Source organism: Buteo buteo, chromosome 7 (assembly GCF_964188355.1).
Source record: "Buteo buteo chromosome 7, bButBut1.hap1.1, whole genome shotgun sequence".
In the NCBI taxonomy this organism is placed as follows: Eukaryota; Metazoa; Chordata; class Aves; order Accipitriformes; family Accipitridae; genus Buteo; species Buteo buteo.
This window is the reverse complement of record NC_134177.1, coordinates 28,229,667-28,252,437: the sequence shown is the minus strand read 5'-3', so window position 1 is coordinate 28,252,437 and position 22,771 is coordinate 28,229,667. Positions and strand designations below refer to the sequence as shown.

At 40.6% G+C, this 22,771-nt stretch overlaps 3 protein-coding genes across 3 annotated transcripts in view; 1 reads left to right on the top strand and 2 right to left on the bottom strand.

Annotated features, from left to right (window-relative positions):
- Nucleotides 1-341: 341 nt before the first annotated feature.
- Nucleotides 342-22,342, bottom strand: DUSP28 (dual specificity phosphatase 28). Its single transcript, XM_075031995.1, has 3 exons — nucleotides 21,076-22,342; nucleotides 19,396-20,139; nucleotides 342-777 (listed from the first exon to the last, which is right to left on the bottom strand). The coding sequence occupies exons 1-2, from the start codon at nucleotides 21,421-21,423 to the stop codon at nucleotides 20,002-20,004; spliced, it is 486 nt and encodes a 161-aa protein (XP_074888096.1). The 5' UTR covers nucleotides 21,424-22,342; the 3' UTR covers nucleotides 342-777; nucleotides 19,396-20,001.
- LOC142032824 (claudin-7-like) lies at nucleotides 3,932-19,398 on the top strand. Its single transcript, XM_075031994.1, has 6 exons — nucleotides 3,932-3,981; nucleotides 4,404-4,679; nucleotides 13,367-13,531; nucleotides 13,681-13,762; nucleotides 16,368-16,478; nucleotides 17,835-19,398. Exons 2-6 carry the CDS (start codon nucleotides 4,460-4,462, stop codon nucleotides 17,932-17,934), a joined length of 678 nt encoding a protein of 225 aa, XP_074888095.1. The 5' UTR covers nucleotides 3,932-3,981; nucleotides 4,404-4,459; the 3' UTR covers nucleotides 17,935-19,398.
- GPC1 (glypican 1) overlaps nucleotides 20,003-22,771 on the bottom strand; it is a 241,722-nt gene continuing 238,953 nt past the window's right edge. Inside the window, exon 9 of the transcript XR_012651004.1 lies at nucleotides 20,003-20,139. The gene's annotated coding sequence lies outside the window, so the exon portion shown is untranslated. The remainder of the gene's footprint in view (nucleotides 20,140-22,771) is intronic.

Here is a 22,771-nt window from a genome sequence, read left to right as displayed (position 1 = left end):
CGCTCCCCGCACGGTGGGTGCCCCGAGGCTCCCAGCGCCGTGCCGGGGGGGGGCATTTCTGGCAGCGCCGCGGCTGCTGCCGCCCGCCGGGTCGGGTCCGCCCACGTCCTGCCCCGGCCGCCATGTCGAGAAGGTCATCCCGGCTCTGCCCCGCCATAGTGGGAATGGCGCGGCGGGGCGCGCGGCCCCTTTGGCCGCCATGATGAGCGTGGCAGCTCCTTTACCTCCCGGGCCCTCTTGGCGAGTAGCGCTTGCGCCATATAGTTAGAGGCTTCCACGGGTTTAATATATTCTTTTCACTAGAAGCCTCCCGGAATAGGGAGACCCTGTCTCCTCCTACCCTGAGGCTCAGCCGGTAGCAGTGCAAGAAGCAGGGAGGAGGCCGAGGCTGCTGCCTCAGCCTTGCCTTTCTCCACCACGTCGCTCCACTTCACCACGCCTCACCACCTCACCTGGCTCCTCCGCCTTGCCTCACCTCGCCTCACCACCGGGCTGCTCCAGCGAAGGGCTGTGCGTGGCTAACCAGGCGCAAGGCAGCTACTGCTGCCCCGCAGCCTCCTCTCGGGCCTCTTCGCCATGCTCGCCCTTGCCCAAGTCAGGTGCCCCCTGGTCCCGTGGCTGCTGGCCAGGGCTCCCGGTCTCCGGCACTGTGCTGCTCTTCACCGTGTGATCTTCATGCCAGCGGTGCCGCCAGGCGGCTGCCAGCTGGGCTGGTGAGGCGGCTTGCTGGCAGAGAGCAGTCACCGCCCAGCTAGTGCTGTAAACACCAAGGGCCTCCTGAAATTAAATGGAAGAAGAAAATAGGTGTATTGGCTTTGAAAATAACTTGTAATTTGTAAGTTTCAAGAATTTGTATGCACCTTTCCGGTTATCTGTGGTGCTGTGGAGATACTAATGGGACAGCCAGTCATGCCTGGGCCTCCAGAGATCAGAGTGCAGAGCTGCCAAAATCAAGTGGCTGGACAAGCAGCGGTTTATCTCAGAGGTGCGTGGGGAAGATGAGAGGCAGCAGCCACGTGTTGCAGCAGGACAAGTTCTGCGTGGGTGTGAGGAACACACTCTATGGGAGAGTGGTTGTGCTGTCCCCAGCCCTGGAGGCCACTCCGTTGTGACTGGACAGGGCTTGGGCGACCTGACCCAACATCAAAGCTGTGCTTCAGTAGGAGGTTGGCGTCAATGCGGTCCCTTCCAAACCAAATTATTCTTTAGTTCATTGTGTGAAGGGAAAGTTAATAGCAAGATAAGAATGATCTGTATATTGTAATTGCAAGTGGCTATAAGCCTGATTAGACTATTAATAAGTTACACCAGCTTCAGGAGCACAGTTACAAAGTCAAAATGTTTGGAAGTGGAGAGGAAATGAACTATCATTGTTTCTTTTTTTTTTTTTAACAAGTAGTGAAAGAGTTTGCCTTCCCAAGGCCAGACTCTGACCTCAAGAAACCTGTGTAAGCCTGTGGTGGGAGACTGTTCTGAGTGGTTTATTACTGTATTTAAATCTCTATTTTATCTCTTTCTGATTGCACTGGTGGGCATGGCTCAGCCTCAGAATTTGCTTGAACTAAGAAATGATTAGCAGGTTCAAAGTCATATATTGCTGGCATTAAAATGTATATATTCATATGTAAATGAAACCAGTCTTGTAATCAATGCTCGGTCTCTGTTTTTCTGTTTAACAAAATGAAAAAGAAGTAAAAGAGATTTTAAACTTTCCAGTTTAGACACTTTTATCACTCATTTTTGCTTCCAGAGAGCATATCAGGAGTGATTTGTTTGTTTAAGTGACTTAAATATTTTTCTTTGTTAACCTTTCCTGTCCTGTGTTCAAACCACATACGTTTTGGCTGTGCTGTTTTTGATGTTAAGCTGAACTTTTTGCTCCCCCAGGGCTTGTTTTTATCACAGTACAGTTCTTAGTTGTATATAGCCTATGTGTGCAGTTTGCGAGGGATGATGCTCTGGGCTTTACGCATTTATTTGATTTTGGTTTATGGTTATTCTGCTTTGGACAGCTGCAAAGCATATTTGCTATTAGTTGTGCCATCATCTCAAATCTACAAACAGTGACAGTGTATGGCAGCAAGTACAATCAAGTCCTGAAGGGCAGGGTGTACATGGTACAGGTTGAAAGAGGAGGATGGATGTGGTGTTGGTTGAAGTAACAAGCTCTTTGCTTTTGAAATCTTGTCTTCTGCAGATGGTTTCTATTAGCAAACTCTTACCCTGTTAAAGCAATGCATTTTGGTGACATTACTTTTATTGTTAAAACTAGAAGAGGTAAGAAATCAGCACCACCATCGCAATAGGTACTGCAGTCTTGTGCATTGCTGGTGGCCCAGAAGGAATAAAGTATCATCTGGACTGTCCCATGGGTTTTCCGTAGTAGCAGCAGGGTCAGGAAGGGATGAGTGAGAGTGGCTCCTTGGGGCAGAGGAAGACATGGAAAGGAGGAATAACAGCAGCAAAATGGTTGCAGAGCCATTCTGGGCTGCAGACCTCCTTCTGCCAGGAGCCAGGGAGGTCTGTTCTGCCCTGGGGCATGTCTGAAATCACTAATAGCTTTGTTTGTTAATGTGATCCACTGGACGGTTGTCAGTCTGCACTGATTACTGATTGCAGGCCTTAAATGCTGCCAGGGAAATATAAAGAAAATGGATTTTTTTTAAACAAGCACAGAGCCCCCCCCCCCCCTTGGTGTGGTTTTTTTTTTTTTCGTTTTTTTTTTCTTTTTTTTTTTTCTTTTTTTTTTCCACTGGCCCTTGTTTTACTCACTGGAGTTGTGCATTTCAGGAGGGGCTTTAGGGTGCTCTGCTCCTGTCTTGTGTGGCCTATTGATATAAGACCCATCACCAGGCTCCCAATCCTCACTGAGACATCAGACCCACTGCCTGGCCCCTAAGGATTCAAATACCAGGACTGCATGCTTTGTTTTCTAAGTAGTAAAGATTTTCTTTGCATGCTTGTCTTAAGAAGATCTGGAAAATAAAACAGCTTTCAGTTGGTCCATTGTATTCTTCTTGCCACTTTACATCTCCCTGGATGTTGAATTGAAATGTCACCATCTAGAGTCAGATTGTCACCACATGTGCACCTTTCTGTTGAGGAGACTCACCCACAGTGAGGAGCTCATGCATGTTGTTTCATCTCTAACAGGTGCATTAGTACAGGACAGTCATTTTAAGGGTAGGAGAAGGATTCTTACAGTGGTATTTGTAGTCCTGCTATAACATGGTTGAATTTGGGTCAGGGTGGAGGAAGGTTGTTACTCTGTATTTGTGAAATCTGGTTTCCATGCTTCTTCGCTTTGAAACCTAGGATATTTTAAATTATTGTATTTTAATGAGAAGTTTGTGTTTACAACTTTGACATATGTCCTACCCATAGTGATGGTGCAGAGCATATAGTTTTATCTCCTTTTCCTTACTGCCAGGAATGAATTGTGATTGCACGGGTCATACCTATGTAATAGGTGGAAACATTCATTTGGATTATTGGCCTGCCCATGTGGTGTGAAGTCTGCTTGAATTTGTTGCTTAATTTAAATCTATCATTTATTTCAGATATTCTCTGTTGACAGTTATGTGTTTTGAAGAGGTTACACAATCTCTTGAGAGAGAAATGCTCCATCCTCAATGTGAGATTAGCTTTTTATAGTGGAATACACACATTCTAGGGAAAGCAAATGATATGCCAATGGTTGCCAGGTTAATCTGAGCTTCTCTGGTACTAACTTACATGATTTTGTTGTCATTTTCTTATTTGAGTTGTCCATTTCACTTTGCTGTAGCAAAAAGGCATGCCTGAGCCTTTGTGCAACAGTTGGGCAGAGCTTTGGCCCCAGGTCCTTGATTTTTAGAATGGGGGGAAAGGTCCTAAAGAGTACGAAACTTTCACTTGTTTGATCAAACTGCTCCTCACAAAGTGCTGACACTAGTGTCTAGCAGGAAGGTAGATGAAACAGATTAGAAACATACCGTAAGCGTGAGTATCAAACTTTATTTTGTTTTAATTTGTATTGATAGGTATTGTAATTGGGACATGAATAATTTATTAAAGCATTTGATATTTTAATTTTAAAATAATTTTGAGTTGCAAACAAGTAAAGAACAGAGGAAATATTGCAAATTCAAATTAGATAATTCCTCAGTTAGGGCCTCTGATTTTGCTCTGTTGGTATTTTTTGTGGTAAACATGTACGGTAATAAAAGTGTTCCTCAGAAAATACTCAGATGTCATAAAATATGTAAGTATTCCAATTGTTTAATGAGATTTAGATTCCAGTTCTACAATTCCCTTATGTGATAAACTGTTTTGTAGGTAGGCGTCTTTTTGATGTTTTCGTAAAAGTCAGGCTTGTGTAAAGATAATTCCATATACTGTATGTGTATAAACTGTTTCAACAGGTTTCTAATATCAGAAATTTTGGGAGGCTTCTTTGGAAACAGCTTCTGTCAGAAGAATGGCATCGTCTTCTCTGCAAATTTATGCATTGCTGCTGGCTTTAGCAGGATTCACCATTTTACTTGTTACTACCATGTCCCACAGATGGAAGATTTTGGACACTGCAACAGTGCTAGTTACTGCAGACTGGATTTCTGAAGGTCTTTGGATGGACTGTGCGGTGACTGCTTTTGGATCAATACAGTGCAAGAAATTTCTCTACATGTTGAGTTCAGAGAGTAAGTGTGCGTGGCATATGTATATAAAATCCAGGGATATAGTTTTATTCCTTCTTTCTGGACAGCATGTTAGCGTGGTTGGATGACATATGCTGTGGTTGTCACAGAGGGTCTAGTATGGACAGGATTTGTCCTGTAGTACTTGCAGACAGGTTAAAGCGCCCCAGTGAAACCCGTATGCTTCATCTTGCAATTCAGTTCAGTAACTGCTGTGGCTTTATCGCCAGCTCTGTTGTGACATAGAGGTATTGGTGATATACAATGAATCTAAGATTTTTTTTTTCTTGTTTTGGAAGAAATAGCATTCTTTTATTCGGCCTAATTCTTAACTACAAGCAGATCATAGGTCAATGAGCACTGGTGCTTGTTTGTACTTTGGTGTGAGACAGGACTTCTTAGATATTCCAGAGCTTGTTTGATACTTTATGCTAAATCTGTGTATTTGTTCTGGAATTTCTCAGAGGTGGCCAGCTTAACTTAAAATACTTCTGTTCAACTGATGCTTTTGTGTTTTCTGAGGTAGACCGTGCTAGCAGGGTAGTTTATCTGCAAATGGAAAGAGAAGAATTGTCTTTGTAGGGATTGAAAATTATTTGTTTGGATTGTTCTGGATTTTAAAAATATCTTTCTGTAAACACCATTTTTGTACAGGACTAGGAAGGACTGACATTGAAGTTCTTTCTTCAGAAAACTGTAGAAACAGTAACAGTATAGCCTTTGAAAACTGTTAAGCTCATTAAGCTTTCTGTCTTAAACAGAACTTTGCGTTTATTCTTTTACAACTTTCAGTATTGTGCAGTCACTTTATGAGTTATATAATGGAATAATTTCTTCAAGCCTTCCCTGCTTTATAGATCTCTGATTACTGTCATTGCTGTTTGTCTGGACTCTTTCCAGCTGATTTATCCTTGATGTGTGCAGTGCTTAAAACTTATAAATACCATGTCTCACAGATTATGAATGCTTGTTTTTCTTGACACAGATATGGACTCCACTGAAGTCAGAGCTGCCTAACTTAAAGGCAGATCTCTAAAACGTGATAGTTTAACCCTCAAGAGTTAACTCTCAAGATTCAGAATATTTGTGGTTCTTCCTCAGGGCCCTGGCTTCTGTGGCCTCATCTGCTTTCATAATGATGGTGCCAGTTTAAGTATCAGCATCCTGTAATGAGGCCAGACTTTGTAGCCTCAAAAGGAGGCTAATCCCATGCTTCTAAGGATTTAAAAAACATTTAAACATCTCATTGCATCAGAGATAATGTCAGCTTTTCATACTGTTCTGGTACCTGTTGTGCTCCTCTCTAAGACTTCCTCTATGTAGGTATCAGGATGCCTAATTTTCATTTAGAAGCTTAGACAAGATTTCTGGAAATTAGAGTGATGAGATGGGGCCAACAGTTCTCATATGTGGTAGCAAGATGGCACGGATACTTACAATGGTGTGGCAGCTCTGCTTTGCCTCATGTAACAGGGAGAAACAGATGCTTCAGCCCTGTTATGGAGACAAGCGGAGTCAGTGTGGGACAGCCTTCTTTTTTGTAAATGCAGTTTCATTACACCCAATGTGGAAAGAAAATATTTCCCAGGAACAGAAGTGTTCCTGGTGAACCGAAGCAGTCACCTCCCAGGAATTCTCTTCCCTCCCTTCCCATGGTCCCCATAACTGGAAGAGAGGATGCCTGGTTGGCAGGGCTCAGTGGATCATTTTCAGCTGTTCAAAGAACTGCGTGTCCTCTAAAATCAGTGTGGGGTTCCTCATGCCAACTGACAGGCATGTCATGTGGCTGTCTGCAGAGCAAGTGCTTTCTGTCGCAGGGCTGTTTCTCTTCTTACAGTGTTCAGTCAGCATTCCTGGGTCTTGAAACAAATCTACAGAAGTGATCAAAAAGGTACAGCTCCTGTTGATCAAACATTTAAGGTGTTAGTATTTTCAGTATTTTTTTCCCAACTGTATTGGCTGATCTGATTTTAAAAAATACTATTTCTGCCTGTAAACCCTCTCTCAACTATACTACATGCAAATATACTCTGTTTTGAGAATATCAGAGGGGTTAGGAGCAATTTCTCTCCTTGGTCATATATTGCTATGGTCATATATGTTCATGTCTTGGCATGTCTATGTTAGCATTCTACTTACATCAGGAGTATGCTTTTGTAATGAATTTTCCAATTATTCCCATTTACTGCACTTGTTTTGCATTGCAGAGTGGTCTTGCAAACTGGTTTCCTCGTGGATGAAGCAAAGCAGGGAAATGTGCTCCAGGAGCGCACTTCCAGACTTCCAGTCGTTGACTGGCATTCAGTTCACCCAACTGGGTTAGAGCAAGTCTGAAGGAAAACTCCTAGTTTGTGGATAGTGTTGATGTGAAGCTATCAACACCAACTCTTTTACACTGCTGATGCAGAGCCTCCTGCAGAGAGGCGTTTGCTGTTATGTCCATCCCTTACCAAACCATAGTTTATGAAATTTAGTGAAGAATAACCCTATGTTCTTCAACACCATTGAAGAGTGATTTCCTTAGGCAATGATTAAAATGCCTGATCCCATATAGGAAAAACTCATGCATTCCAGGTCTGTAGTTTAATCTTTTCTGTTTATACCTGTGCTTTCTGACTGCCTGTTGAAATAGCTTTCTTAATTAGGAAGAGATTTTTTTTTAAAATGAAATTCTTAAATTTTTTTTTATCCTTGGCAGCAGTATAAAATCTGGGAACATTTGATTCAAGGCCCCAACTAAACTCAACTTTGAAAGTGCTGTCAGCAGAAGTGATTGCTGAGGTCACCAGGGTAGCACCTGTGTGGATAAATTAATTTGAAACTCTTTGAAGGGCTTTTAATGGGATGCAGATACTCCAGTATACTGGTTTACTACGCCATCATTTTTCAAATTGCAGTGACTTAGCAGAAGGAAGGAATTCTGTAAAAGTCACCCAAGAAGATCAATTCTTACCACACACTATCTAGTTTCTTTAAAAGATTGCAAGTACAGAGCTGCACGGGACCACACTGGCTGTGCTGCCAAATCTGTTCTTATTTAAATCAATGGCAGTGATCCTCTTGGCTACCAAGGGAGCAGAAGTGTTGCGGTGGCACTGCAGCATCCTTTTGCAGCTGAACCTACAAACCTACAGCATCAGCTCAAAGTGACCAGTGAATTTTGAAAAAAACCCCAGATATCTGTTATGGGCAAGTTGTGACTCTCTCAACAGCTAATCCTTCTGGTAGTCTTTATGTAAATACCATGAATCTGTTAGCATGCTGCGTCATAACAGGATTATTTTATGAAGAAACTCTGGCTCCATTTCCTGGAGATAAGAGCAGGTTATCGCTGCAAGAAATGGTTAACCCCATTTGGATACACAAGCAGTTTAAGGTATTAACATTAGTGGGTGATGTGAATTGAGTGTATGGTTTTGTCTAGTCAAGAGTAGAAGCAAGTAAACCAAGTTTAACATACTTCTACTTTGCCTAGAATATATATTTTTTAATACTAAGATATTCTAACAAACATGCAATCAGCTGATATGTATTATTTTTCATATAGCTGTTTTCATTCATAGTTTTATTTCTTTTGAGATAGGTCTGTCACACTGGCTCATTCATGCCCTTATATTTCATTTCTGTGAAACATACGTTATTACAATTGTATTCCTGTGTAAGTGGGACTATTTTTAAGACAGAATGAGTTTAACTATAGATCAGTAGACTGTAAAATATTGATGGAAACCACTCATCCACAGACTTAACCTTCCTGAAAGAAGCTGGCAGTACAGTTGCTATGGATTACTTATGACCGTAACTCCAAAAAATGTGATAAATTTTCTAGCAACAGAATAAAGTTCCTGTTCTCAAGCTTTTTTTGTGCTTGAATCACCAAGAAAATAACACAGTAAATTTTTTAATTTGAGGTCAATAATAAAATTACAAACAATTTTAATCTTCTGTAAACCCTAGTTGACTTCAGAGGAGAGACAGAAATAAAATATTTGCCAATATTATCACTCTTACAAGATATTTTTTAGACATAATGACTGGATTTTCTAGGCTGAGACTAAGAATAGGTTCATTTTGTTACTTCTCATTTGAAAAAATTAATATTGTAATTTTTTTGAAATGTTAATGTCTTTATCGTGAACTGCTCCCACTTCTTACAGTCATGCACTGTAAGCTTTATCTCTGGGGTTGAGCAAAGAGCAAAGGTAGCCTCATTTTGGAGTGAAACCCAGAGATAAAACAGCAAGGAGGCTTCTGAAAGGCTTCATTTGATTGTAATCTAATTATAGGGATATTTAACTGTTACTACTCACAAGCATGACTGCTGCGTTGGAAATTGTTGGTTTTCTTTTGTGCTTGGTTGGGTGGGCGATTATTGGAGCTACTTTGCCGAATAATTACTGGAAAGTCTCCACTGTACATGGTAGTGTGATCACAACGTCTACATTGTTTGAAAACCTGTGGAGGAGCTGTGCAGAAGACAGCACTGGAGTATCCAACTGCAGAGAATTTGACTCTATGCTTGCACTGCCTGGTATGTGACTTTACACAGTCTTGTTTATATTGCTTAAAAATTTGTTGGAAAAAAGTAGAAAGGCATTTGTTTTGGTAATCTGGTAGTACTGGAAAATAACTGGCCAAGAAGGACTTTGCGGGTTGAAGTAATAAAAATCTCTTAAGCAGCAGAATGTGTCAAGCACATTAGGAAAGGCTACAAAATAAGGCAAATGAAGTCGCTTGATCAAACATTTATTTTAATAGGCATTTTGTATATGGTGTAGTCTCTTTTCTAGCATCTTGGGAAAGGAATTAGTAGGAGACATTTTTTAACACATCTTATAACAGTTCCATGTTTATTTGGAATTATTGTGTAGGTCTTCTTTTGCAATACTTGATAGCCAATGTATTATAGCTGGAGATTTTTCATATAATAGGTAAGAAATACTATTTATAGCTAAGAAGTGGTAGTGGTTTCTGTGTGTTGAGACTGGAAATCATAGATAATGCAAAAATATAATGAGTATATGTTATACATACTATAACCTTATATTATGAATATAAATTATAGAATGAAAATATGTTATAAATTAATATACTTGTCAAGACTTGTTAACTAATGTCTTGTTGGATGTGGTTCAAAATATTAGGAAATTTAGATCTGCTGGCTCCTGTGCTCTATATCAGTCTTCAGGAGAATTATGGATTGTCCTCAAATGCTCAACTAAGGCAAGATTCTGTGGATAGTAAGCATGTTTATAGACAGTAAAGCTATTTTTTATTAATCTTGAGTAATTCAGTATGTAGATACTTATCCTAGAATAAAAATGCCTTCCTACTTAGTTGAATCTACACTGGGATGTGGCTAAACTAAATAGGTAGGAGGATACTCCTAAGCTGAAGAGTGTAATATAGGATTAGTGGGAATGAGGTATTAAATTCACTTTCTCTGTGTCTGAAATAAACCTATGTTGTTTACTAGCTCTGACACTAGTGTAGCAATTCTTTGAAACTGTCTGTGCCCAGTATTTAGGGAATAAACTGTTCTTTTCATCTTTCAGTATTATCTCACAATTGGTTTTAAAATGCATGTGTGTATTAAGAGGAACACAACCCTATTTAAACTTCTTATACTCAGCAATAGCAGGATCACGTCCATTGGACATTGCATACCCTCTGCAGAGTGCTTATGCAAGTGTGCATTTGGTTCGTGTATAAACTGCTTTAAAGGTTGGTTCATAACTTACTGCCACTGACTCTAGGCAGCATCTTGTCGTTGGTGTATTTACATGGGGTGCTCCCTCTGAGAGTGTCATAGAGCTCCCATGCATGCAGATGTGGGAAATGGGGCCACATCAGGTCAGTATCTTGGAGCTCCCGAGAAAAAAGTGGGTTTTAAAGAAATTGCAGCAGGGAGCATGATGAGTAGATGTGCTAAAGCAAAAGAGAAAGGAAGGCAAGCAATAGCAAGGCTCCTGGAGAACTGCAGATAACAACATGGAGTCAGCAGGAAGGAAAAAAATGGGGCCAGACAGAAAGGAAATGAATAGGCCAGGCTCTGAAAGTGAATTTGTGAAGATTAAATTTGATCTGTTGAAGAGGAGATCAGTTACACTGTTGAGAAGATGCCAGTGTATTTGAGGGGTATATGCAGGAAAAGGAAAGGGGAAGGGAAAAGCAGCTTGCAGAATTGTAAAGAAAAAAAGGGTTTAGAAAGGAGAACTGAAAAAGAAACAAGTTAGAAGACACTGAATTGTAGAAAAAGTTGAGAGGACAGTTGGGCAAACCAGGAAAGAGGAAGAAAGTGGGGTTGGTAGCAACAAGGGCTGAGCAAACAGTGGGACCTCCAAGAATGTCTGTAGCACTTGCAGATATGAGCCAAGGCTGATGAAAAATTATCATGGTCAGTTTAGGTGAGTTTCAAATTGCTGTTTAGAAACTTTGCTGAAACTGCTGCAGCAGAAGATGCCAGGAATTGGTGGGAGGGGAAAAAAAAGAAAAAACAGAAGTGTCTTTGTTAGCTCTCATCAGAAGAACCATAAAGATTTTCTGTGAAGGTTTCCTTATTGTCAGCTGAGCTATGTAGTATACCTCTGTTTTTTGTTTTATGCATGGGAAATATCAGACTTGGTTCTTTTAAACAGATTTAAAGCTTTTGAATTCAGCAAGCCATTAGCCCAAATCACAAATGTTTGAAGTGAGGACCTTTTTAAAAGCAATATTGCCTAAGATTGAAACCGTGACTGGCTACTATGTATAGATAGCACTATTTATCTTGTCACAACTAGATCAAACATTTGATATAAAGCAATTAGTTAGCTGCCAAATGGTGTTTAAACTCTTTTTTTCCTTCTTTTTAAGATACTGTAGGTGTTTCTTCCAGTGACAAGATTTTGGGATAATTTCTTACAACTAGTATTGATTGATAAAATGAACTGACTTTGTATCTTGTTCAGTAAGCTCATTTTTAAGATAAAACCAAGAAGAAATTGAGCTTTCTGGACTGTGAAGTAAGGTCCTCAGTTAAGGCTGTTGAGGTTATCATATTGTGGTACTAAGAGGATATGGCATGAAATATCTTCTGTTAAAATAATACAGCCATTGACTTGCAAGCAGTTAGCCTGAGTATATGCTTGTGTGTCCTGGAAAGATATGGGGAGTCCCATCTGATATTGCAGGAGTCCCGAAGACCTGAAGTATAAGAAGTTGATGGATCTCTGCTATGGGTAATTCCTGCTGCCATGGTGTAAGTAAGTTCCCAAACTAGAAAGCAGTGTTGGAGTTGAGTGCTTGTCCTAATGGTATCTTCTGCAGGCAAAAACCTTGAACTGTTAATGGTACTTTGAGGGGTCTTTTCACTTTTATTACTGTCTGTATTTTTTTCCCCAAAAATTTGAAAATTAGTGCTTAACAAAACATTAATTCCTGGAACAACATTATCCTTTAATTCTGTGTATTTATCTCATGACTGCTTATTACTGTCTTTGATAACTCTCAAGCTTGCAGAACCAATACTCTTAAGCCACATAAAGCTATACAGTCTGCTGAGTTTGAGTGTGAATGTATCATCACTTTGCCTCCTGTTTCTGTACCTGATTTTTGATATCTGGAGAGTTATGGGATCACTCCACTACACAGCTAGAGAACAGATTATCAATGGAGCACATGGAGGTGATCAGGGAGCAAGAGCTTGAATGCTAGCATCAATGACACGACTGTCCAGATGCAGTCCAGTTCAGACCCTTTTGATATGTGGTTAGAATCATAGAATCATTTAGGTTGGAAAAGACCTTTTAAGATCATTGAGTTCAACAAAGTTAGCAGCCAAGACCTGCCAGATTGGTTACACTCAGCATGTTTATCTCCCAACAAAGGTGCCAAAGTGCCCTTTGACCTGGAACCTGCCAAATCTAGGGTGCCATTTTAAAGAAGCCCGAAGTCCCTGTCTGACCTTCCTTCTTAGGCTGGTTAATAATCTGGTCCAGCTTTTTGTGCAATAGATACCTAAATGTGAAGACTGGGAGTTTAAGTGATGCAGAATCATCATCATACCAAATTCCCTAACATGACCACACCAGCTGTAACCTCTCTGCAGGAGTATGCCTTAGGGAGGAGAGGAGTGCTGCAGTGCTCAGATCTGCTCATCTCCCATTCATTACCCCGACTCAGAGTTTAAAGTGCACTGCTAACTTGAGGACTTTCTTTCCCATCTCTCACTGGAGGTAGCAAAGCTGGCATGTTTTTCAAATTCCTCTGTAGTGCCAGAGCCCCGCACACCTTGGCTAGGACCTGGAGGTCAGAGGTGTCCTGTGTGCTCAGCTGTATAGGTGTAAGGAAGTCACCAGGACTTGTGAGTAGGAGACTTACTTCTGCTCCTGTAAATGGCTATATATGCATTTTCACAGGACTTAAAGATGTAAGCTATGAGGCTATGAAGGATTTACTAAAGGCCCAAGAGGATTTACTGAGCTTATAAAGTGTAAGTGTAGTTCAACTCTGAAATCTGATTGACTTGAAGACTAAACACTCTAGGGTTTGGATGCTTCTCCAAACAACCAAATAAAAAAGTTGGACAAGATTCATTCATTACTGCTCCTGTTAATTTTGTCACTCCCTCTATCACTTTTATTTTTTCAGCACAAGATTAATATAATTTCTTTACAGATCCTGATTTGTTTTCTCTTTTTCTGTCTTAGCTCATATTCAGGCATGCCGTGCCTTGATGATTGCTTCCATCCTTTTGGGATTCATAGCTACTGTACTCTCGCTGCTTGGTTTGAAGTGCACAAATGTTGGGTTGAGCGATGAAGATGGAAAAATGAAGTTTGCTGTCACGGGAGGATTTCTTTTTATTTTAGGAGGTAATATCAAGGCTGAAATGAGAATGCTATCAATACTTTGTATTGCTTTCACAGCTAGATTAAATGAAATGAACACTTGTTCTTGGTTTAAAGCTGTTACAGCTATTAAAGGAATCATTCACCTGCGTGCTTTTTAAAATTTCTGGTAGGTCTCTGCTCCATGGTGGCTGTTTCTTGGTATGCTGCGATGGTTACTGCTCAATTTTTTGACCCATTGTACGCTGGAACCAAGTAAGTTAATAGATCTGTCATACCAAACTCCATCATGTGTTACAGACAGCTGCACTAACCTCAGCTGCTCCAGAGTTTCAGAACCTGGATGGATCCTGTTATCTAGTCATACAGGAGGAAAAATTTGTCTTCAGGGAATCTTTTCACCTCAGAGATGTTGGGGGCAGGGAGGAGAGTTCTCTTCTGGGAGGTTTAGTAAATGTGTGGGGAATACCAACCCCACATCTGTGGGGTTTCTGTATTGTGTTTACATTTTCCTGTGAGACTCAATTTAGTGCAATTTATGAAGAAGAAAAGGTAAAAGTCTTAATTTTCTTTGGCATTTAGACCAAAAGAGGTACAAAGTTCTAGCTATGGCTAGAATATAATGCCTCAGATGTTCAAGCAAATGAAAAACCAGCTTGAACTGCATACTAGTGACCTGCAGATAGCTGAGAAATGTCATTGAAGTGTGCTGCTTGTCTTAAGTAAAACAATATTGTTCACTATATATTAACAGCTCAACATCTGTTTGCCTTATGAATTAAAATGAGACAAAGTTTGTGGGACTGTCAGCTCATACAGTTGTGCACAAACAAGTTTTGAGGTATAAAAGCAACAGTCTTCAAAACCAAATGCTCGCATATGGCACCTTATCTAGGTCAATAGATTTATTAATGAGGAACAAGGGTGGAGGTGACTGGACCTCTCCTTCAGAGAGGGGGAAAAAGGGGGAAGGAAACATAATATACTGCCTGTGGAATGTGAGAGAGCTGGTTTGGGGAAAAGGGGACATTTATAATTTGCCAGCACCTCTACTGAGTATATAATTTTTAGATCAGTAAACTATAAATCTTTAGCTGCTAGGATCATATTTGAAGTGTTTTGTAAGTTTCCTCCTGCAAATCAGTTCAGGGAAGTCAGAGGTGAAGTGCTTTGTTATGAATCAAAGTACTTTAAGCAATTGCTTTGGATGTTTTTCAGTTTTCCTTGTGTTTTCAAACAAGCACTTACAAAGAAATTGCACTTGTGAATACTTTTTGTTGTTTTATATCCCCTTGAGAGAATTATATGAAGGGTAATAAATACGTTAGAGGACCAAAACAACTGTTGATAAGGAATTTCAGTTAGTGGGATAGTTAGCGAGTTTTATAGTTATCTGGTATAGCTTTGGGGCTTCAACATCAGTGCATGTTAATCAGTTACCAGACTGCTTTCAGTAGCTAAAGAAATCTTTTTTTAATATCTAAACTTCATGTTCAAGACTATTGATTCACTAAGCAGTTCTCAGTGAATTAACTTTGATCATTGGTAAAGCCAGACATGCTCTTGAGGAAGTTTGTGCTCTTTGGACTCTCTGAGACAGCTTTAAATTCAATTGCAGGCCAGTATTGATTGTCACTCTTAAGAGACTGGCAAATCTGGTTTTTCAGATTGCATTTTTTTGGCCTGACTTCAGCAAATTAGTAAGGTTAACCTCTACTAATTCTTAGAGGAATTTCTCATACAGCTGTGAAAGCAACCTAAGTAAGTTCTGCAGATCCCTCCTATATACTTTGCTTTGGTACGACATCTACAGCATTCCTGTCTATAGGTGACTAGTGAGCAGAGATGATTGCATGCCCTGGGCAACGCTCCCTGATTGTTCCTTAGTATTCCTCCAGCAACTTGCACTCCTGTTTTTTTGAGATAATTGTCTCCTTGTTCTGTGTTTGGAAAGCGCTTAAAACAGTGGAGAACTTGTGGCTCCAATGTGCGATGGGAACACAGAGAGCAGTAAATGTGTGTAAACCTCTGAAACCTTCCTGTTAGCAATTAAATCTGGAATCAGAAACTTCGACGCTTTTAAATAATGATTTTGTGTTTACAAGTGGAAAGAAAACACACGTATCTGGTTTCAGTACACCTTCTACACAGTCCATGACACTTATTTTGCCCTTATATTAGGTATCTCAGACCACAGAGGTACAGCCATATTGTGGTTATAGTCTTTGTCCGAATATAAAAACTTGTTTTCCTCTTTTTGTGAAACTCCTGCCAGACTTTCCCAGGCTTAATTGTGCCTAGTCTTTGGGTCAAATTCATTATCAGAGAATTTCTTGCACTGGACTAGGGGGGTTCCTGAAAGGTGTAGTTTTGTACAGTAAAATGGGGAACTATTCTTTTTCAACCTGGGACTATTCTTAAATGTATTTCAGCCATATAACCACAGAGTGCTGAATATTCTTTAGGATATGCAAGTTTGAAAACTAGCCTTATACAGATAGCTACTTGTAGGTGATCTAGCATTGTGTTGTGGACTGCACAGAAGGTGTATTATTATCATTTATTATCAATAATTTATTAAAAATATGCAAGTATTATTGCTACTTATCTTTATGTTGCTTACTACTTCCTGTACTGTCACTAATTTGGCAGAGCAGTTAAATATACATGTAAGAGTTTTACTGAACAGACACAAAGCCAGATCTGTTCTCCTCTGTTGTCTGTTGAAGTACCTTTCAGTTAGCTGATTTCTACGCAGACTAGAATTTGTCTGCATGATTTGTGCACCTTATGCACAGTCTAAAATAATGGCTTTGTGATCCTGGTATATGCTGTTTCCATAAAATCTTTCATGTTTCAGGTATGAGCTAGGAGATGCTCTGTACTTAGGCTGGGCTGGATCTGTTCTTTATATGCTTGGTGGGATCTTACTGACCTGTTCATGCAAAGGGAAGAAAAAACAGGATCACAGGTAATCTTGGATTTGTCAGTTGAAATAGTAACTGTCAATTATATACCATTTTCTATCTGTATACTGTTCTCTCTCTCTCTTTCACCCCCTGGTATAAATCTGTGGCCATATAAAGTACAAACAAGAAATTGTACCTATTAATTCAGTACTATTGCATGTCACAGATTTGTGATGGCAGGACAAGCTGTACCAAATACTTGTACTTCCCAGATAGATAGTGTACTTGTTGATACTTTGCCATCAGTGGTCACCTATAACTAGTATTTGGTAATTCTGGATATTGCTGATGGTTCTAAGATCTACATGATGAAAATGTGCAGTGAAAGAGCAAACTACCTATTGCCAAAATAGAAGTATATCAAAGAATATAGTGTATTATAATCAAGTTTCTCTGCAATATTTACTACTATTAAAATATTCGAACACCATTTAATTTGCAGAAAGTGTAATGGCATTTCCTTCCCAAAGCATATCCAACTGATCATTAGACACATATGATTTTTTTCTTGTTCCTTATGGAAATGTTTTGTTGTGCATCAAATCAGAAAAGATGAGATTTCTGGCCTCAGAAGTTAACCTTGCCTGGATTTTTTTTTCAATCCTAAATTATTCATACATACAGAAGGTTCCTTTCTGAAGGAGAGGGATGAAATTGTCAGAAATAGCAGTGGTCCGTGTCTACCCAGAAGAGCCCAAATGGCTTAGAGGCTGTACTGGCTAAGCTCGAGAGGATGATAACATGGAAGGAAGAAGCATGCTCACTGCTGCTGTATTTAATGTTAGGAAAGTTATGTCAAAAAACATAAGTGAGAGCGTTCCTCTGATACTCCATTGCCTGATCTGAAGCCATTTAAGTTTTATGGTAATATTTCATCAGCTACATTGGACTTTAGATCTCGCTCACCATACTTTGATACAAAGTACCAAATGTCCTGAAATATCTTGAAAATCATGACAGCTGAAGGGGTTGGCTGATGATACTTCTGTTTTCCTTTCTTATCATCTTGATTCCTGTATTAAAAACTGCAGCTTGCACAAAGGCATTAAGGTCTAGGGTCTCTTCTGCTTTAGGGACTTGACTAAAATGCCTCGAGGAAGAGCACACATGAGTTAGGACTCCAGAGTGTGTTTCTGGTTATGAGAGAGATGGCTGTGCTGCCTGTCAAAGAGCCCATCTCTTTCCCCTTAGCTACAAGACTGATGAGAACACTAGCCCTCTAATTTCTGCACCTTTGCGAAGTATGTGCTATTGGTGGGTTGTATACAGACCTAAATGAGTAAATTCCTAAGTATCTGAAATTGTGGACGTGTGTGTAATACCTATTATTTTGTATCTTTTTTTTTCTTAATTTACAGTTGCAACAAATATGCATATTCAGCAGGCCAGGCAGCTCATCAGCAGCACATTTACACCAAAAATGCTGAGACAGTCATAAGCAACAAAGAGTATGTCTAAACTTACCTTTTACATCACTTGTAATGTTAGTAGGTTATGAACTCAAATAAAGAAGTCAACTGCTTCCAGGGTTCCAATTCCAAGTTGCAATCTTTCGTCTTAATTTGGAGCAGTGCAAGGAGGAGGTATGGTTTTTGATGTAAATAGAAATGGTTTTCTGGGAATGGTTTTCAAGTGTAAATGCTGTGATGTGAAATCCTGCGGCATGAAGGTTTTCTGCATGCTGAGAAGCCTGGTAAAATTTAACCACAGAGTGTGGTCTGTTCTGACAATCAAGAGCAACTGTTTCTATTTCAGCTTACTCAAAAATGCAGAACTGATATGCTATAGCTGACTGCAAGTTAATACGCCTCACAATTAGAAATGTATTGTGTTTTCATTAATGTTTAGCTTCCTACTTTTGTTTAGCAGCTTTAGCTTTTGACAGGAAATAAACTTTATTCCACAGACTGACTGAAACAGATTTTTTTGATGAGTGGTATCCTGGCCATTAATAAGGATATAGTCTATATACTGTGGACTTGAAGTCTCATACTGAAACTCATATTATGTATGATAGTCAAGATTTGTAAAAGCTACAAAAAATTGCCTAACAACCACTCACCTCCAAATCTGCAGATGTGCAACAAATTTCTTGTTGGTTGTAATGCAAATACCAAAGATAAATGATGCAGAATGAACCAAACACAGCTGGGAGTGGAGAAAGCATCTGGTGCAAAAATGCCTTGTGATAACTAAGAAAATGATAGCCCCAATTTTTTACTTTTATTTCTATGTTTTCAGCTTTTAAAATAATCCTATTTTAACTTTGAACAATCTTTAACTTTGGGAACTTCTACTGCATCTGAATTGTTTAATTCATGTAATTCCCCAGCGGCTTTATTCTCCATCATTGTTCCATCGTTAGAATTTCTCCTTTAAACTACTCCACTGCTGGCAGCATATGTTTGCCTTGTGTAAGCACTTAGACAAATGACGATGAGCTAACTTTACTTTGTATTGATGCTTTGAGCAACGTGGAATGGAATTTAACACTGCAGGTTCACAGGTTTCATAACTTGTCCCTTTTAAATTAGTATTAATACAGTTCGACAAAAGCCTTGGTGTTTCTCTCTACTTTTAATGTCTGATGATAAATATAATTGTAGTCTGATTTAGAAGTTTCATGCAGCCTCCTTGATATCCCAATAGATAATTTCACAGGGCAACCTGCAAGCAGTCTTAGCAGAAATGATTTAGCCATGTTGCTTGCAAGCAGATACAGCTGACTTGTAAACTGACATATTAAAGCATGAATTAGGCACTGATAGGTCTTGTTATGCTTAATAAGTAAAGCTAAAAGGAGTTAGGATTACTTTTAGATTGCCAGTGTCATCTTCTTCCCTCCACTATCAACTGTTGTTTTTAAAATCATTCCTTTGGTATTTTGGAGAATAATTTCAAAAGCTGAAAGGCACTTACTTAACTTGCATGGTGGCAGCTGAACTCCTTACCATCATCTGTATATTCCGTCCTCTGGATTTTTAGGTAATTTTGTGATGATATTTTGGTCTGGTTGAATGTAAGGCAAACGCAGAACTCGGGCAGAGACCAAGCAATTCCAGTGTTGGTTTCCCACCAAAGGTTGTATCATCTCATGAATGTGAATTGTGAGCCAGTAGGTGAGATGATAGAAATTAAGAACTTCCTTGGTCTGGCATCAGGTCTTCTTGCGATGTCACTGGGAAGTTTAATTAAAAACCAAGTGTAAAATCCCTATGTAGTAACTCATTCATTCGTTCCATACATTGTTATCATATTCAGTGTCATTCAGAGGAAAATAAATGCTGAAGATACCATGCCTTTCTCTGGTTTGTTTACAGTCATCCAACCATTTTCTGTTTCTGCTGTTTCTCCTTGCTTATCTGCTCTTTTCCATGCACCTTCAATGGTAATACTCTGAATGAATTTAATGAACCATCAACTCACTTTGGGGAGCAAGGCATTTTATGTATAGGTGATATATGGAGTGATTTTTTATTTTTTTTTTAAATCTGTAGCAAGCCACTTAACTCTTTAAAAACATCTTCACACATTGCTATTTTTAAGAAGTCCTTTGCTCAGCAGATCAGACTGCTTTGGTATCTGCAAATCTTCTTCATATCTCTGCAGCTGAGACCAAAATCCTGCATTGGGTTCTGCTACTGGTCTGGCAGTCTTCACAGTCTAGGAAAAAGGAAAGACATTGTAGAAGCAAGGGTGGGTATCATGCAAATGGATTTTTTTCCTATTAGACTTTTGAGAAGATTTACTTTGGTTTTGATTTGGCTACAGAATAATAAACAGATATTTTGGTGAGCTGACCTCACTCTGTGCTTGCCAAGACCTCTTGGCATGTGGTGCCTGTTACAGAATGGACTCATGGGCAGGACATGAAAAGGAGCTGTTGAATTTTCTGGAAATGTGAATGTCTCTCACACAGTGTGGTGACACTGCTCATGTTTAAGATATGTGACCAAGTTTCAGGCTGTCTGCATGCCTCTGTCTAGTACTGAGCAAAACAGTTGTCTAAATTAGAGACTTTAGAGATCTACTTACCAAATGGCTGAAGATTAAAAGACTGTAGAGCACAAGTCATATATATTGGATGGGCTTCCTAATAAAGTTGAGATGCTATTAGTCGTAGCTAGCTAGTCCCTAGCTATTTAGCAGGCCTAACAGATGATGTTTCTTTGCTGCGTTGAGCTGTCACATAGGTGATAAGAGCAAATCCTGCAAAACAACTTCTGCACACACTCACATCCTTTTCACTCATTTTCTTTATCTCTCTGTCTTTAACTTCACTTATCATGACTAAGCAAACAATAGGGAAAATGTTCACAAAACAACCAACTTTGCATATTTGCTTCCAGTGGTTAAAGCCTATTTGCATTTGTAATTATATTTGTCCCAGAAACCTCAACTTGAAAGCTTATTTGTCCAAGTTGGGGGTGAAAAGACTTACAGTGGAATTTTTATTCAAATGTTGAACATCTACGTAACTGCTAATAACCAGGGGAGAGCACCAAAGTAATTCTCTGAGAAATCATCATTATTCGTAATAAGCATTGCATTTCTCACCCAAAGGATGTCTAAATATAAATCTGGGTATAAGTACAATACCTCAAAGGCATCCTTGAGTGTGAGCTTTCGGTGTCTCATCAGATAAGCAGTGCAAATGGCAGCTGATCGGCTGCGGCCATTTTTACAGTAAACTAAGCACTTCCCACCGCTCTTCACAGCCTCTTCTATAGCATCGCTGCACTGTTCAAAATACCGATACAGGTCTTCAGCCGGATCGTCAAACACCGGTATGCGTATGCCCTGCACCTGTTGGAGGCTGGGGAACGGCTGCTGCCTGGTGACATTAACGCAGAAGGTGACGCCCTCGCGCACAAGCAGCTCCTCGTCGCAGGCTGCCCTGGCATTGCTGATGAGCAGCGAGGTGGTGACCTGGCAGAGCTGGAGCATCAGCAGCCAAGGCCGCAGTGTCACCAGCACCACCGCCCCACTGCAGAGCTCCCAGATCGCTGCCTCCTGTGCAACATTTGAGCCGCGGCACAGCCCCGGTGCGGCAGCACACTGCGGGGATTGGGGTGCCAGTTGCTCCCCCCAGCAGTGTATATGGGCTGCACTGCGCTGCAGCCAGCTGGGCTGTGCTATATTTATTCCCTCTGTATGGTCTTGGGCGTAAAGGCTTCAGGCAGGTCCTAGTGCCTGCTGCATTTAAAAAGCTAAAAAGACTTTCAGAGCCCACAGCTTATTTGTAAAACAATGGGGTTTGTACAGTCCCTATCCCTATAGCAGCTTCTTAGGAGAAGCTAAAACCCTTGTCTTCTTCCTCACAGGAAGGCTGCTGGTGGGGTCAGCCCTGATGCAATATTGGTGCAATGAGGTAATATTGATCTGATCACCTTCAGCTCACAGCCAGCTCATCTAGTTGCCCTCACCTACAACAGCATCTGTTGAGTACCCAGAAAATTATTTACTTGGCTAGTTAGACACAGCAGTGCTAATCTTTCTGGATTTCAGTAAAATTGCTTGTGTGGTGCTGGGGCAGAGTATCTTAGATGTGAGTGTGCGGACACATGTTTGAGCTGTGAAGGACAGGCGGGAATAGGGCCAAGGGGCCGGCCAGGGGAACGCCACATCAGCTGGTGCCAGGTGGGTGCTGCGGGGCTGGACATGGATACCAGCCACTCCCTGGCAGATTGAGTGTGTGGCTGAGCATCTTGAACACTTTTCTTTCTGGCCATGATGCAAAAAGGAGCCTGTGACGAATCTTTGCTGCTGGCACGAAGATGAACCTGGACTGTAACGGCAGCAGGGCATGGACTAATAGGATTGGTGTGAAACACAATGCCAACCAGTAAGGAATCAGCCATGAGGAACAAGAATGAGCTTATATTCCATTGTGGAGGGAGGTGAAGCCGACCTGCCGCACACCTGCCATCACTCGTGTCAATAACAGCCTGCCAGAGAGATGCCAGCTCCAGTGCCAAGGGAGACAACACCCTAACATAAGCACAAGAGCACGGCGTCCCCTCCTGCCATTCATCACACGCCTCAGCTGCCTGTGGGCTCGTTCCTCTGCCCCATTGTTTCCTTCGCCCAGGGCTCAGGGCGTCTGGCTGGACAAAGTCTCTGCTGGCTGAGGAGGCACAGTTCAAGCTGGGTGCCTGGAGCTGGAAAGGAGAAAGCTCAGCAGGAGAGCATCGCCCTGATGCTGTCCACCCCAGCAATGTCAGAGGGCCCTTGGGTTCTTCTGCAGCCATGATTTCCAGGATTTTTGGGCTCTCCCTGGCCCTGGCTCTCATCT